The 12,296-nt window shown below is 41.3% G+C and overlaps 1 protein-coding gene across 6 annotated transcripts in view; it reads left to right on the forward strand.

Moving 5' to 3' along the window:
• LOC132503921 (protein HIRA) overlaps positions 1-12,296 on the forward strand; it is a 74,361-nt gene that overhangs the window by 41,742 nt on the left and 20,323 nt on the right. For all 6 annotated transcript variants that reach the window (XM_060120813.1, XM_060120814.1, XM_060120818.1 and 3 more), the window contains one exon: positions 921-1,082. In XM_060120813.1, coding sequence (XP_059976796.1) covers positions 921-1,082 — 162 coding nt within the window. The remainder of the gene's footprint in view (positions 1-920; positions 1,083-12,296) is intronic.

Here is a 12,296-nt window from a genome sequence, read left to right on the forward strand (position 1 = left end):
CACCTTAGGAAACGACCAGCAGTGGGGCCCAAATTTAGCTGCTGCACTGGCACACAACTGACACTGTCAACGTGACCCTCCATCACCAGGGACAGAGCCGTGCATTATCACAGCTCCTGCCTCTGGTGTCATGGCTGTGGAGGCATGCACCAGGCTTCGAGTATCCCCTCTCCCTTGAGGGAAGAGAAGGGTATGGAGCAGCAAGACCAGTCAGGAAGCAGAGCATTGGGAGGAAGGGTGTCTGGGGAAGGACAGAACGCCAGGTTTGCAAAATGTTCAACAGTTGGCCGTGCAGGTCCCAGGAGAGGAGGGGAGGGTCATATAGGTGCCTGCGGGCATCTGGCCTGGGGTCCAGCGGCGGGGAGGGCAGTTAGCCCGGATGTGGGCAGAGGAGGCCCCATGGCTTTGACCCAGTGTGTGGGATGTGCTGGGACAACGGAGCTGGCAAGCTCCAGCCTGAGCTCCCTTTCCTCTGTGGAGTCAGAGACACAGGGAGCACTTGGAGGAGAGCATAAAGGGTGTGTGATTGTCCCTGTGAGACCGTGGTCAGAGCTGGTGGTCAGAGCGGTTTGGGTGGAGCTGCTGTATTCAGGTTGTGGAGACAGAGCTCTATGGTGAGGAAAAGGGGGTTGTAGGAACCACTGTTGAGGCCTCGTGCTACCCCCAGAAGCTCTGAGAACACTAAAGTGGTACGGGTGTGAGTGCATTTGCTCACAGTCTTCTCAGAAAGCCAAACTCCCAGAACTTTAATATGTGAAGGTATTAAAGAAAGTTGGCAATAGTCGATTACGTCTTGAAATTATTTATGGAAGTTTGATATTTGTGCCCCATTCACTTGGCTCCAAGCCCCACAAATCCCGGACTCCCGGATCCTCAGTGGGTTGTGCTGATGTGGCCTTCCGTCTCCACCCCACCCCCAGCGTGAATGCGGCCTCTGCTCCTGCTGCACCGTCCCCCTCCATTCTCACAACCCCGTCCAAGATCGAACCTATGAAAGCGTTCGACTCCCGATTCACGGAGCGCTCCAAAGCCACGCCGGGGGCTCCTGCCTTGGCCGGTTTGACCCCGACAGCTATGGAAAGGTAGGTGGTGGCTGTGTGGGGCCCCAGAGATGGGGAGGGTACAGACTTGGGCCAGCCGTGCCATGTCCGCCTTCCTATGAGGGTGCAGACTCCTGTCCCTCTGTATTCAGGAGCCACCACTCTGAGGAGAAAGGTGTGGCTGCCTCACGGAGCCATGGAGTGGGGGTGGGGGACCAAAGGGCAGAGGCACGAGGGCTGGTGGGTGCAGAGGCTGTGCTGAGATGGTCAGAGGGTGGGAGGCTCTGGTCCTGGCCTTCTGCTCAGACACTGACCAGGAGGTCGGGAGCTGAAATTAAAGTGATGGAGGGGAGGCCTCTGTGAGGTCCAACGGGCTTCTGAGCCCCTGCAGCATGTCCTCTGCACCTTCCTGAGTACAGGCAGCAGTCATGGGAGGGGCAGGAGTTCTCCTGAGGAGCCACACTGAGTGTTTCAGCCTCTGCTATTGACACAGAGCTTCTCTGCCTCCTGGGAGGGCCTCCTGCCGAGCCTGCTGTGGCACGGAGCTCACTGCCTGGTCCAGCAAGTCGAAGGCTGGGAGAGTCTGAGGGGGGCCGGGCCACCTTCCTCCACACGGGCCAGGGCCTTGAGTGCCAACCTGGAGCTGTGACCCACTGCAAGGTGATTGGGCTCAGCGTTACCATTAGCCACATCAGGGACGTGGGCCAGAGCCTCTTGCAGGAACCACATGGCCAGAAGGTGCCCAGTGGAGGGAGCATCTGGGATGAGACCTGTCCTTGCCATGGACGGTGTCTTCGAGCTAAAGCCACACTGTACTGTCCCCGGGGCTTCACCCATGTTCTCGAAACTGCTTGTCTGAGTGGGATTCGTCCTTGGAGAATAGGCCCCAGAAGCCAGCATGGGACAGCTGTCCCTTCAGGTCAGCGGTGACTTTGGCGTGGGGTCTGCAGTGTGGTCACGTCTGTTTTATACAGGTGTTTCATGTGATCTTTTTACCCAGCAATTTTTCTGCCCATCAGTATAGAGGATCTGAAACCTCCTTGCTGCTAAACATTCTGAAATGCTGGATGAAACGTAACATGTCCCTAAAGTTGTGACTAGTTCACAAGAAAGTAAGTGAAGTCCCTAGGAGCCAAAATCTAAGAGTGAACAAAACAACCAGAGCAGTGGGTGTTAGGAGGTTACTGGCCTGGTGAACAAGGACCTTGAGTTTTAATGGCCACACAGATTTGAGACAGGGCCTTAGGCCTGAGCCACATAGGGATTGGAACCTAAGACACTAGCATGAAGTCAAGCTGCTTAAAAAAGTGTACCTCCAGTGAGAGGGGGACTAGAAGAAACCTGACTGACAGCATAGGAACATGGCCAGAGCCTGGAATGTCTCAGCCTGCCCTCTGAGTTAGGAAAACAGTCTTTCCTTGAGGCTGTGTCACCACAGGCCTGCCCTCAAGTGGATTGGAGGTCACTTTAACACTACCTCTGTCATCTGGAAATCACCAAGCCAAGAACTGGACACAAAAGAAGATTCTAGTCTAATTAACACCCCAGAGGCACTTGGCAAAGCAAATATAAATCCATCCTGACCCCAGGGGGTACTGTGTTCCCATTAAAGAAACACTGCCTGAGATGACTCAGAATCCAAAGGAACAAAGAAGTGTTCACTGTGTTCCCGTGAAGAAACCCTGATCATCCACGCGTGCCGGGAGCAGAAGATGTAGACCTCTGTACCTCTGATGGTAGATTGTCAGATGGTGGCTGTAAAATAAACACGCGTAAGATGGTCAAAGACAAGAAAGATAAAGAAAACGTGAGGAAAGATTCGTAATCTATCCCATGTATAAAAATTAACTCAAAATGGATTGAAGAACTAAATGTAAGAGTTAAACTGTAAAACTCTTAGAAGAAAACATAGATGTGACCTTGGATTAGAAAACTGTTTCTTAGATGTGACACCTAAAACACAAGCAACTAAAGAACAAATAGAAAAATTGGGCATCATCAAAACTTAAAACTTTTGTGCTTCAAAGAGCACTGTCAGCAGAATGAAAGGACAACCTACTAAATGGGAGAAAATATTTGCAAATCACATCTGAGTGAAGAGCTCTTATAGCTCAACAGTAAAAAGAGTAATAACCCAGTTTTTAAATGGACAAAGGATTTAAATAGACATTTCTCCAAAGAAGATAAACAACCATAAGCACATAAAAAAACATTCAACATCATTAGTCGTCAGAGAAATGCAAACCAAAACTACAGTGAACTACCACTTCGCACCCACTAGGATCCGTGATCAGAAAGTCAGATAATAAGAAGTGTTAGTGAGGATGGGGAGAAATCAGGACCCTCGTAGATTCTGGTGGGATTGTAAAATGGTTCAGCTGATTTAGAGGACAATCTAGCGTTTCCATAAATGGTTAAAATAGAGTTACTGTCTGAGCCAGCAATCCCACACCTAGGTAGATACCCAAGAGAATTGAAAACGTATTCATGTAAAAACTTGTACACAAAAGTTCATATCAGGGGACTTCCCTGGTGGTCCAGTGGTTAAGAATCCACCTTCCAATGCAGGGGACATGGGTTTGATCCCTTGTCGGGCAACTAAGATCCCACATGCTGCAGGGCAACTAAGCCTGAGTGCCGCAACTAGAGAGCCCATTTGCCGCAAATACTGAGCCTGCACACCACAACTAGAGAGAAGCCTGCATGCTGCAATGAAAGATCCACATGCCACAATGAAGACCCAATACAGCCAAAAAAAAAAGTTCATATCCGTATTATTCATAATAGCAAAAAAGTGGAAATATCCCAAATGTCCGTCAATTGATGAATGGATTTTTAAAATGTGGTACATCCATACAGTATATCAATAATATTATTTGGCAATAAAAAGGAATGGAATGCTTATACATGCCACAACAGGGAAAAACCTTGACAACGTTATGCTAAGTGAAAGAAGCCAGTCACAAAGGACCACATGTTCTATGATTCTATTTATATTTAATTCCGGAATAGGCAAATCCATGGAGACAGAAAGTAGATTAGTGGCTGCCAGGGCAGGATGGGGTGAGTGCTGATGGATACAAAGTTTCTTTTGGGGATTATGAAAGTGCTCAAGGCTTAGCGGTGATGATTGATGGCCTTATGAATATACTAAAAACTACTGAATTCTATACTTTAAAATGGTGACTTTTATAGTATGTGAATTATAGCTCAGTTAGAAATAATACACCATCAAAAAGACCAGATAGATTTGGAAATGAACCCGAAAATACTTTTGGAAAAGAAAAATAATAATCATTGCAATTGAAGAGTCAGCGGAGGGAATTCCCTGGCGGTCCAGTGGTTAGGACTCAGTACTTTCACTGCCAGGGGCCCAGGTTTCAATACCTGGTCGGGGAACTAAGATCCTGCAAGCCACGCGTCCAAAAAAAAAAACCTCAGTGGGCATATTTGACAGCAGAGGAGGCCCAGCTGAGGAGCGCATTTGATCTGAGGAAATGGCCTGGGTGCTGCAGAGGTGAAGAGGTGGAGCCCAAGGAGGAGTGTCTGGAGGGCAGAGGGTAGGGTCTGCGTGCACCTAACAGGAGTTCCCCAAAGAGGGCGGGCTGTGGGGCATTGGTCAAGAGGGAGTGGCCGATGTTTCATAGACTTAAGCAAGTATTGAAATCTCAGTTTTGGAAATGGAGTGAGCTCTGAATAGCCAGAATAAAACACAATTTCCACCTTAGTGAAACCACAGGGCACCATAGCTAGGAATTCCTTCTGTTCACTGAGGGAAGATGTTCACCTTATAGGTCTCCATGGCCCTTATCGTTGTCAGTTCCTAGCTCTCAGGGAGTGCAGACCCTGCTTTGAGAAGTGCAGAGGCTACCCCTTGAATCAGGCTGCTAGAGGGCAAAGTCTTGATGCATGACCTGGGCCCGATGCCACCAGGGATTGTCCCTCAGTAGCTGTGTTACCCACATCTCATAAGGCCTTTCAGCCACACATACAGCTCCAGCAGGAACTATAGAATAAGGGCTCATCAAGTTTGCCATTCTCAGCTTCTCCCTTGAAAAGGCAGTGAATAAATAAAAGAATCAAAAACCCAAAAAAATAAGAAAGTGGCAGTGAGTGAGTATTCACTTAGGGCCAAGCTTCCTGCTTCTGAGACAGCAGGAAGGTCTGGTATCAGGCACAGTAAGTTCACCTCCTGAACATCCCTCTTGCTTCAGCTGTTTATCCCTCCCTCTGTCCTTCCTGAATACCTGAAACCACTGATCTTTTTACTGTCTCTACAGTTTTGCCTTTCCTAGAATGTCATATAATTGGAAACATACTGTACCTAGCCTTTTCAAACGGGTGTCTTTTACTTAGTAATATCCATTTAAGGTTCTTCCATGCATTTTCATGGTTTGATAGCTTATTTCTTATTATTAACAGATCTTGTCCCATTTTATGAATGCACATAGTTTGTATGTACCACAGTTTAAGCATTCCCCCATTGAAGGACATCATGGTTTCTTCCATTTTTTGGCAATTATATATAGATGATGTATAAAAACTGCTGTCAGTACTCACATATAGGTTTTTGTGTGAATATATGTTTTCATCTCCACTGGGCAGATACCTAGGAGTGCAACTGCTGGTTGGTATGGTAAGACTAGGTTTAGCTTTGTAAGAAACTGCCAGACTGTCTTCCAAAATGACTGCAGTCCCACCAACAGTGAATGTGTTCATTTGATCCACATCCTTGTTGGTGTTTGGTATCATCAATTTTCTGGGTTTTAGCCGTTCTAATAAGTGTTTAGTGGTATCTTGTTTTAATTTTCAATTGCTGAATGACATATGATGCTGAACATCTTTTCATACACTTATCAGCCATCTCATCTTTGGTGAGTGCCTGTTCAGATCTTTGTTCATTTTTTTAAATTGGTTATTTCTTTTTATTTATTTATTTATTTGTTTGTTTTATTTATTTATTTTGGCTGTGTTGGGTCTTCGTTGCTGCGCGTGGGCTTTCTCTAATTGCGGCAAGCGGGGGCCACTCTTCATTGCAGTGCGCGGGCTTCTCACTGCGGTGGCCTCTCTTAGCTGCAAAGCACGGGCTCCAGGCGCGTGGGCTTCAGCAGTTGCAGCACGTGGGCTCAGTAGTTGTGGCTCACGGGCTCCAGAGCACAGGCTCAGTAGTTGTGGCGCACGGGCCTAGCTGCTCCACAGCATGTGGCATCCTCCCGGACCAGGGATCGAACCCGTGTTCCCTGAACTGGCAGGTGGATTCTCAACCACTGTGCCACCAGGGAAGCCCTAATTGGTTATTTCTTACTGCTGAATTTTAAGAATTCTTTGTATATTTTAGATACAAGTCTTTTTTCAGGTAATGTGATTCACAGATATTTTCTCCCAGTCTTTGATTTGGCTTTCCATTCTCTTGACAGTGTCTTTCTCAGAGCAGAAATTTTTAATGTTAATGAAGTCCAACACATTAGATTTTTTTTTTTTTTCTATCATGGATCATGCTTTTGGTGTTGTAACAAAAACTCATTGCCAGGGCTTCCCTGGTGGCGCAGTGGTTGAGAGTCCGCCTGCCGATGCAGGGGACACGGGTTCGTGCCCTGGTCCGGGAAGATCCCACATGCCGCGGGGTGGCTGGGCCCGTGAGCCATGGCTGCTGAGCCTGCGCGTCTGGAGCCTGTGCTCCACAACGGGGGAGGCCACAACAGTAAGAGACCCGCGTACCGCAAAAAAAAAAAACATTGCCAAACCCAAGTTCACCTAGACTTCCTACTATGTTTTCTTCTGAGTTCTCATTTTATAGTTTTGCATTTTACACTTAGATCTATGATCCGTTTTGAGTTAATGTTTGTGAAAGATATACAGTCTGTGTCTAGATTTAGTATTTGCATGTGGACGTCCATTTGTGCCAGCACCATTTGTTGAAAGATTATTCTATGTCTTTGCCTTTATCAAAGATCAATTGACTACATTTGTTTAGATCTATTTTAGGGTCTTTTCCTTTTCATATAAACTTTAGAATAAGTTTGTTGATACTATAGTATAAGTTTCTGGGATTTTTGTTGGGATTGCATTGAATCTCTAGATCAAGTTAGGAAAAGTTGACATCTTAACAATATTGAGTCTTCCTATTCATGAACATAAAATATCTCAATTTATTTAGATCTTTGATTTCTTTCATCAGAGTATTGTTTCCCTCATAGAATTTATACCTATTTTGTTATATTTCTATCAAATTATTGCTCTTTTGGCACCAGTATAAGTGGTATTGTGTTTAGAATTTCAAATACCGCTTGTTCATTGCTGGTATATAGAAAAGCAGTCGACTTTTGTATGTTAACCTTGTATCTTGCAACCTTGGTATAATTGCTTATTAGTTACAGATTTTGTTGTTGTTGATTCTTTGGAATTTTCTACAATGACACAGTGTCATCACTGATGTTTTTATTCACTGAACACAGTTTTATTTTTCCTTCCCAATCTTTATACCTTTTATTTCCGTCTCTTGTCATACTGCATTAGCTAAGACTTCCAGTAAAATGTTAACAGTAAGGTTTTTTTGTGGTTATTCTTTATCAAGTTAAGTTCTCTATTTCTAGTTTGCTAAGTTTTTATCATTAATAGATGTTTGGTTTTGTCATATGCTTTTTCTGCATCAGTTGATATGGTCATAATGCTCTTCTTTAGTGTTGTTGGATGTGGTGGGTTACGTTAATTGATTTTTGAATGTTAAATCAGTATGCCTACCTGGAATAAATCCCATTTGGTGATGGTGTATAATTCGTTTTATACATTGTTGGATTCAATTTGCTAATATTTTGTTGAGGATTTTTGAATCTTTGTTCATGAGAGATATTGGTCTGTAGTTCTTCTTTCTTGTAATCTGGTTTGGATATTAGGGTAATGCTGGCCTCATAGGAGTTAGGATTTATTTCCTGTACTTCTGTTTTCTGGAACAGATTGTGGAGAATTGGTATAATTTCTTTCTTAAATGTTTGATAGAATTCACCAGTAAAACTGTCTGGGTCTGGTGCTTTCTTTCTTGGAAGATTATTAATTGTTGGTTAATTTCTTTAATAGATACAGGTCTATTCAGATTTATTTTTCCTTGTGTGAGTTTTGTGGATTTTTTTTTCAAAGAACTGGTCCATTTTAACTAACTTATCAAATATATGGGTATAAAGTTGTTCATAATATTCCTTTATGATCCTTTTAATGTCCATGGATGGGATCAGTAGTGAGGGCCCCCTTTCATTTCTTTCTTTTTTTATTGATGTGTAGTTGATTTACAATATTGTGTTAGTCTCACACAATATATTTTGTGTAGCAAAATCATTCAGTTATATATTTTTCAGATTATTTTCCATTATAGGTTATTATAAGATATTGAATATGGATCCTTGTGCTATACAGTAAATCCTTGTTTCTTACCTCCCCTTTCATTTCTTTATTTTTATATAAATTTTTTTTTTTTTTTTTTGGCTGCATTGGGTCTTTGTTGCTGCACGCGGGCTTTCTCTAGTTGCAGTGAGCAGGGGCTACTCTTTGTTGAGGTGCGCAGGCTTCTCATTGCAGTGGCTTCTCATTGTGGAGCACGGGCTCTAGAGCACAGGCTCAGTAGTTGTGGTGCGCAGGCTTAGTTGCTCCGCAGCATGTGGAATCTTCCTGGACCAGGGCTTGAACCTGTGTCCCGGCATTGGCAGGCGGATTCTTAACCACTGCACCACGAGGGAAGTCCCTCCCCTTTCATTTCTGATATTAGTAATTTGTGTCTTCTCTCTCCTTTTCTGATTAGCCTCACTATAAGTTTATCAATTTTATTGATCTTTTCAAAGAACTGGCTTTTTATTTCATTGATTTTTCTCTATTTTCCCTTTTCAATTTCATTGATTTATGCTCTAATTTTTGCTATTTACTTTATTCTGCTTGCTTTACATTATTTTGCTTATTATTGCATTAATATTACTGCATTATTATTTTTATTTAATATTATTTTATTTTTTATTATTAATTTTCTACTGCTTGCTCATCTTTTTCTAGTTCCTAAAGGTGAAGTTATTTCAGGTCTTTCTTTTTTTCTAATTTATGCATTCTCTGCAATAAGTTTCCCTCTAAGCACTGCTTTCACTGTATCCCATAAAGTTTGACATTGTGTTTTCATTTTAATTTAATTCAATATTTTAAAATTTCTTTTGAGACTTTTTCTCTGATCCATGTGTTATTTAGAAATGTTGTTTAATCATGAAAGATGTGTGTTTTCTGACTTTCTGTTATTGATGTCTACTTTAATTCTGTTGTGGTCTTGAAGCATACTTTGTATGATTTCTGTTCTTTTATATTTGTTAGAGTATATTTTATGACCCAGAATATGGTCTATACTAGTGAATATTCCATGTGATCTTGAGAATAATGTATATTCTGCTATTGATAAACGAAGTATTTTTTAAATGTCAATTAAATACAATGAATGATGGTACTGTTCAATTAATTATGTCCTCATTGATTTTCTGTCTGCTGGATCTGTTGATTACTGATAGAGGTATATGGAAATCTCCAGCTATAATAGTGGACTTGTCTAGTTCTTCTTCCAGTTCTATCAGTTTTTCCACATGTATTTTGACACACTCTGTTGTTAGATGTATGCATATTAAGGATTGCTATGTCTTCTTGGAAAATCGACCCTCTTATCATCATATAATGCCTGTCTTTATTCTTGATAATTTTCCTTACTCTGATGACTGCTTTGTCTGAGATTAATACAGCTACTCCAGCTTTCTTTTAATTAGTGTTAGTGTGGCATGTCCTTCTCCATCCCTTTTTTTAAAGAGTAGACTTATTTTTTTTGAACAGTTTAAGGTTCACAGCAAAATCGTACAGAAAGTACAGAGAGTTCTCATATACCCCTCTGCCTTAACTATTGACATCCCACATCTGAGTGATACATTGGTTACAACCAATAAAACTACACAGACACATCATTATCACCCAAAGTCTATAGTTTACATTAAGTGTTCACCTTTGGTGTTGTGCATTCTGTGGGTTTGGACAGTGTATAAGGACATGCATCTACCACCATAATGGTATCATACAAAATAGTTTCACTGACCTAACAATCCTCTGCACTCTGCATGTTCATCCCTCTCTCCTCCCAACCGCTGGCAATAACTGATATTTTTTTTACTATTTCCATAGTTTTTTGTTTTTCAGAATGTCATATAGTTGGAACCAGCCTTTACTTTTAATTTATGTGTCTTTATATTTAAGCTGAGTTTCTTGTAGACAACATATATGTGGGTTTTCTTTTTCATTCTTTTTGTCAGTTTCTTTTAATTGGTATATTTGGAATATTTGTATTTAAAGTGATTATTGATATAGTGAATTAATATCTACCATATTCTTAACGATTTTGGTCTCCCCCTTTTTCTTCTGCCTTCTCTGGTTTTAATTGAGCATGTTTTTGGTATGATTCCATTTTTTCTCTCTTATATTATCTCTTATCATTATCTAAGAATATCTTAGATAGTAAGATAATGTGTCTCTTCCATTGTCTCTCTTAGCATGTCAACTGTACTGCTTTTTAAATTTTTTTTAGTGGTTGCCCTACAGTTTGAAATAAGCATTTATAACTAAATACACTTTCAAATAATGTTATAATGCTGAAGAGTAGTGCAGGTGCCTGTTAACAAAGTATTCCCAATTCTTTCTTTCCAAGACATATAACATTGCTACTGTTTATTTATTTCACTTATCATCCAATACATTGTTGCTGTTACTAGTTTGAACAAAAAGTTATCTTTTACTTGTGTGTGTGTGTGTGTGTGTGTGTGTGCGCGTGTGTGTGGCCTGTGGATTTTAGTTCCCCGACCAGGGATTTTTTTTATAATATGATTATGTTCTATTTTTTATTTCTTATTTAGAGAATGTGATTTGTTCTTTTTTTAAATTAATTAATTAATTAATTAATTTTGGCTGCACTGGGTCTTTGTTACGGTACTCGGGCTTCTCTAGTTGCAGTGCTTGAGCTCTAGAGCTCACGGGCTCAGTAGTTGTGGCACATGTGCTTATTGTGGTATGTGGGATCTTAGTTCCCCAACCAGGGATCAAACCCAGACCCCCTGCATTGGGAGCAAAGAGTCCTAACCACTGGACTGCCAGAGAATTCCCAAAAAGTTATCTTTTAATTAAGAATAAGACAAATAAAATTCTTACAGTACTTATTCTTTCTCTAGCACTTTCTTCATGCAGATCTGAGTTTTTGACCTGTATCATTTTCCTTCTCTCTGAAGAAATTCTTTTAACATTTCTTGCAAGGCAGTTCTGCTGGCAACACATTTCCTCTAGTGTCTTTTTGTTGTTTTTGTCTGAGAAAACCTTTATTTCTCTTTCATTTTTTGAGATATAATTTCAGTGGGTACAGAATTCTAGGTTGGTGGGTTTGTTTTTAACACCTTATATGTTTCACTTAAGTCAGTTTTTGCTTGAACGGTTTCTGAAGAGAGGTCTGTTGTAACCTTTATTCTGTCCCTTATTAGCTGAAGTGTATTTTTCCCTCTGCTTCTCTCAAGAGTTTCTGTTTGTCTTTGGTTTGCTGCAGTTTATGTTATGTGTAGGTAGGTGTGGATTTTTTGATATTTATTCTACTTAGTGTTCTCTGAGCAGCTGAGATCTGTGGTTTGGTATCTTTCATTAATTTTGAAAAAGTCTTAGCTATTATTATTATTAAATTCTCTCTGCTTATATGATCCATCTGTTCTTGTGTGTAGTCCTGATTTTTCCATTAGAGCCCTTAACATATTAATAAGTTATTTAAAAATCCTGGCCTCATAATTCCAAAATTGCTGCCATGTCTGACTCTGGTTCTGATCCTGCTTCATCTCGAGACTGTTTCATTTTGGGTTTTTGTTTGATTTTGTTTTGTTTTGCCTTTTATCGTGTCTTGTAATTTTTGTTGAAACCTGGACATAATGTACTAAGTAATAGAAACTGGGGGTAAAAGGTCTTTAATGTGAGGTTTTGTTTACCTGGTAAGAATTAGGTCTTATTTACTGTCTCCTGAAGCTGCAGGTGTTAGAGGCTTCCATTTCTTCTGGTGTCTTTGCTTTTCTCTCCCTGTTTTCCTTGAGTTTCCCTAGAAACTCCTTGTTAAATGGAGTCTGCGTCTTGCAGTTCTCTTAGTTGTGATCTAGTGTTCTTATTACACAGGGGCCCTGTTGATTTTGTGGGGTATTGGGGAGGAGAAGCACTCTCTAGTCTCATGATTGT

This window comes from Lagenorhynchus albirostris, chromosome 14 (genome assembly GCF_949774975.1).
Source record: "Lagenorhynchus albirostris chromosome 14, mLagAlb1.1, whole genome shotgun sequence".
In the NCBI taxonomy this organism is placed as follows: Eukaryota; Metazoa; Chordata; class Mammalia; order Artiodactyla; family Delphinidae; genus Lagenorhynchus; species Lagenorhynchus albirostris.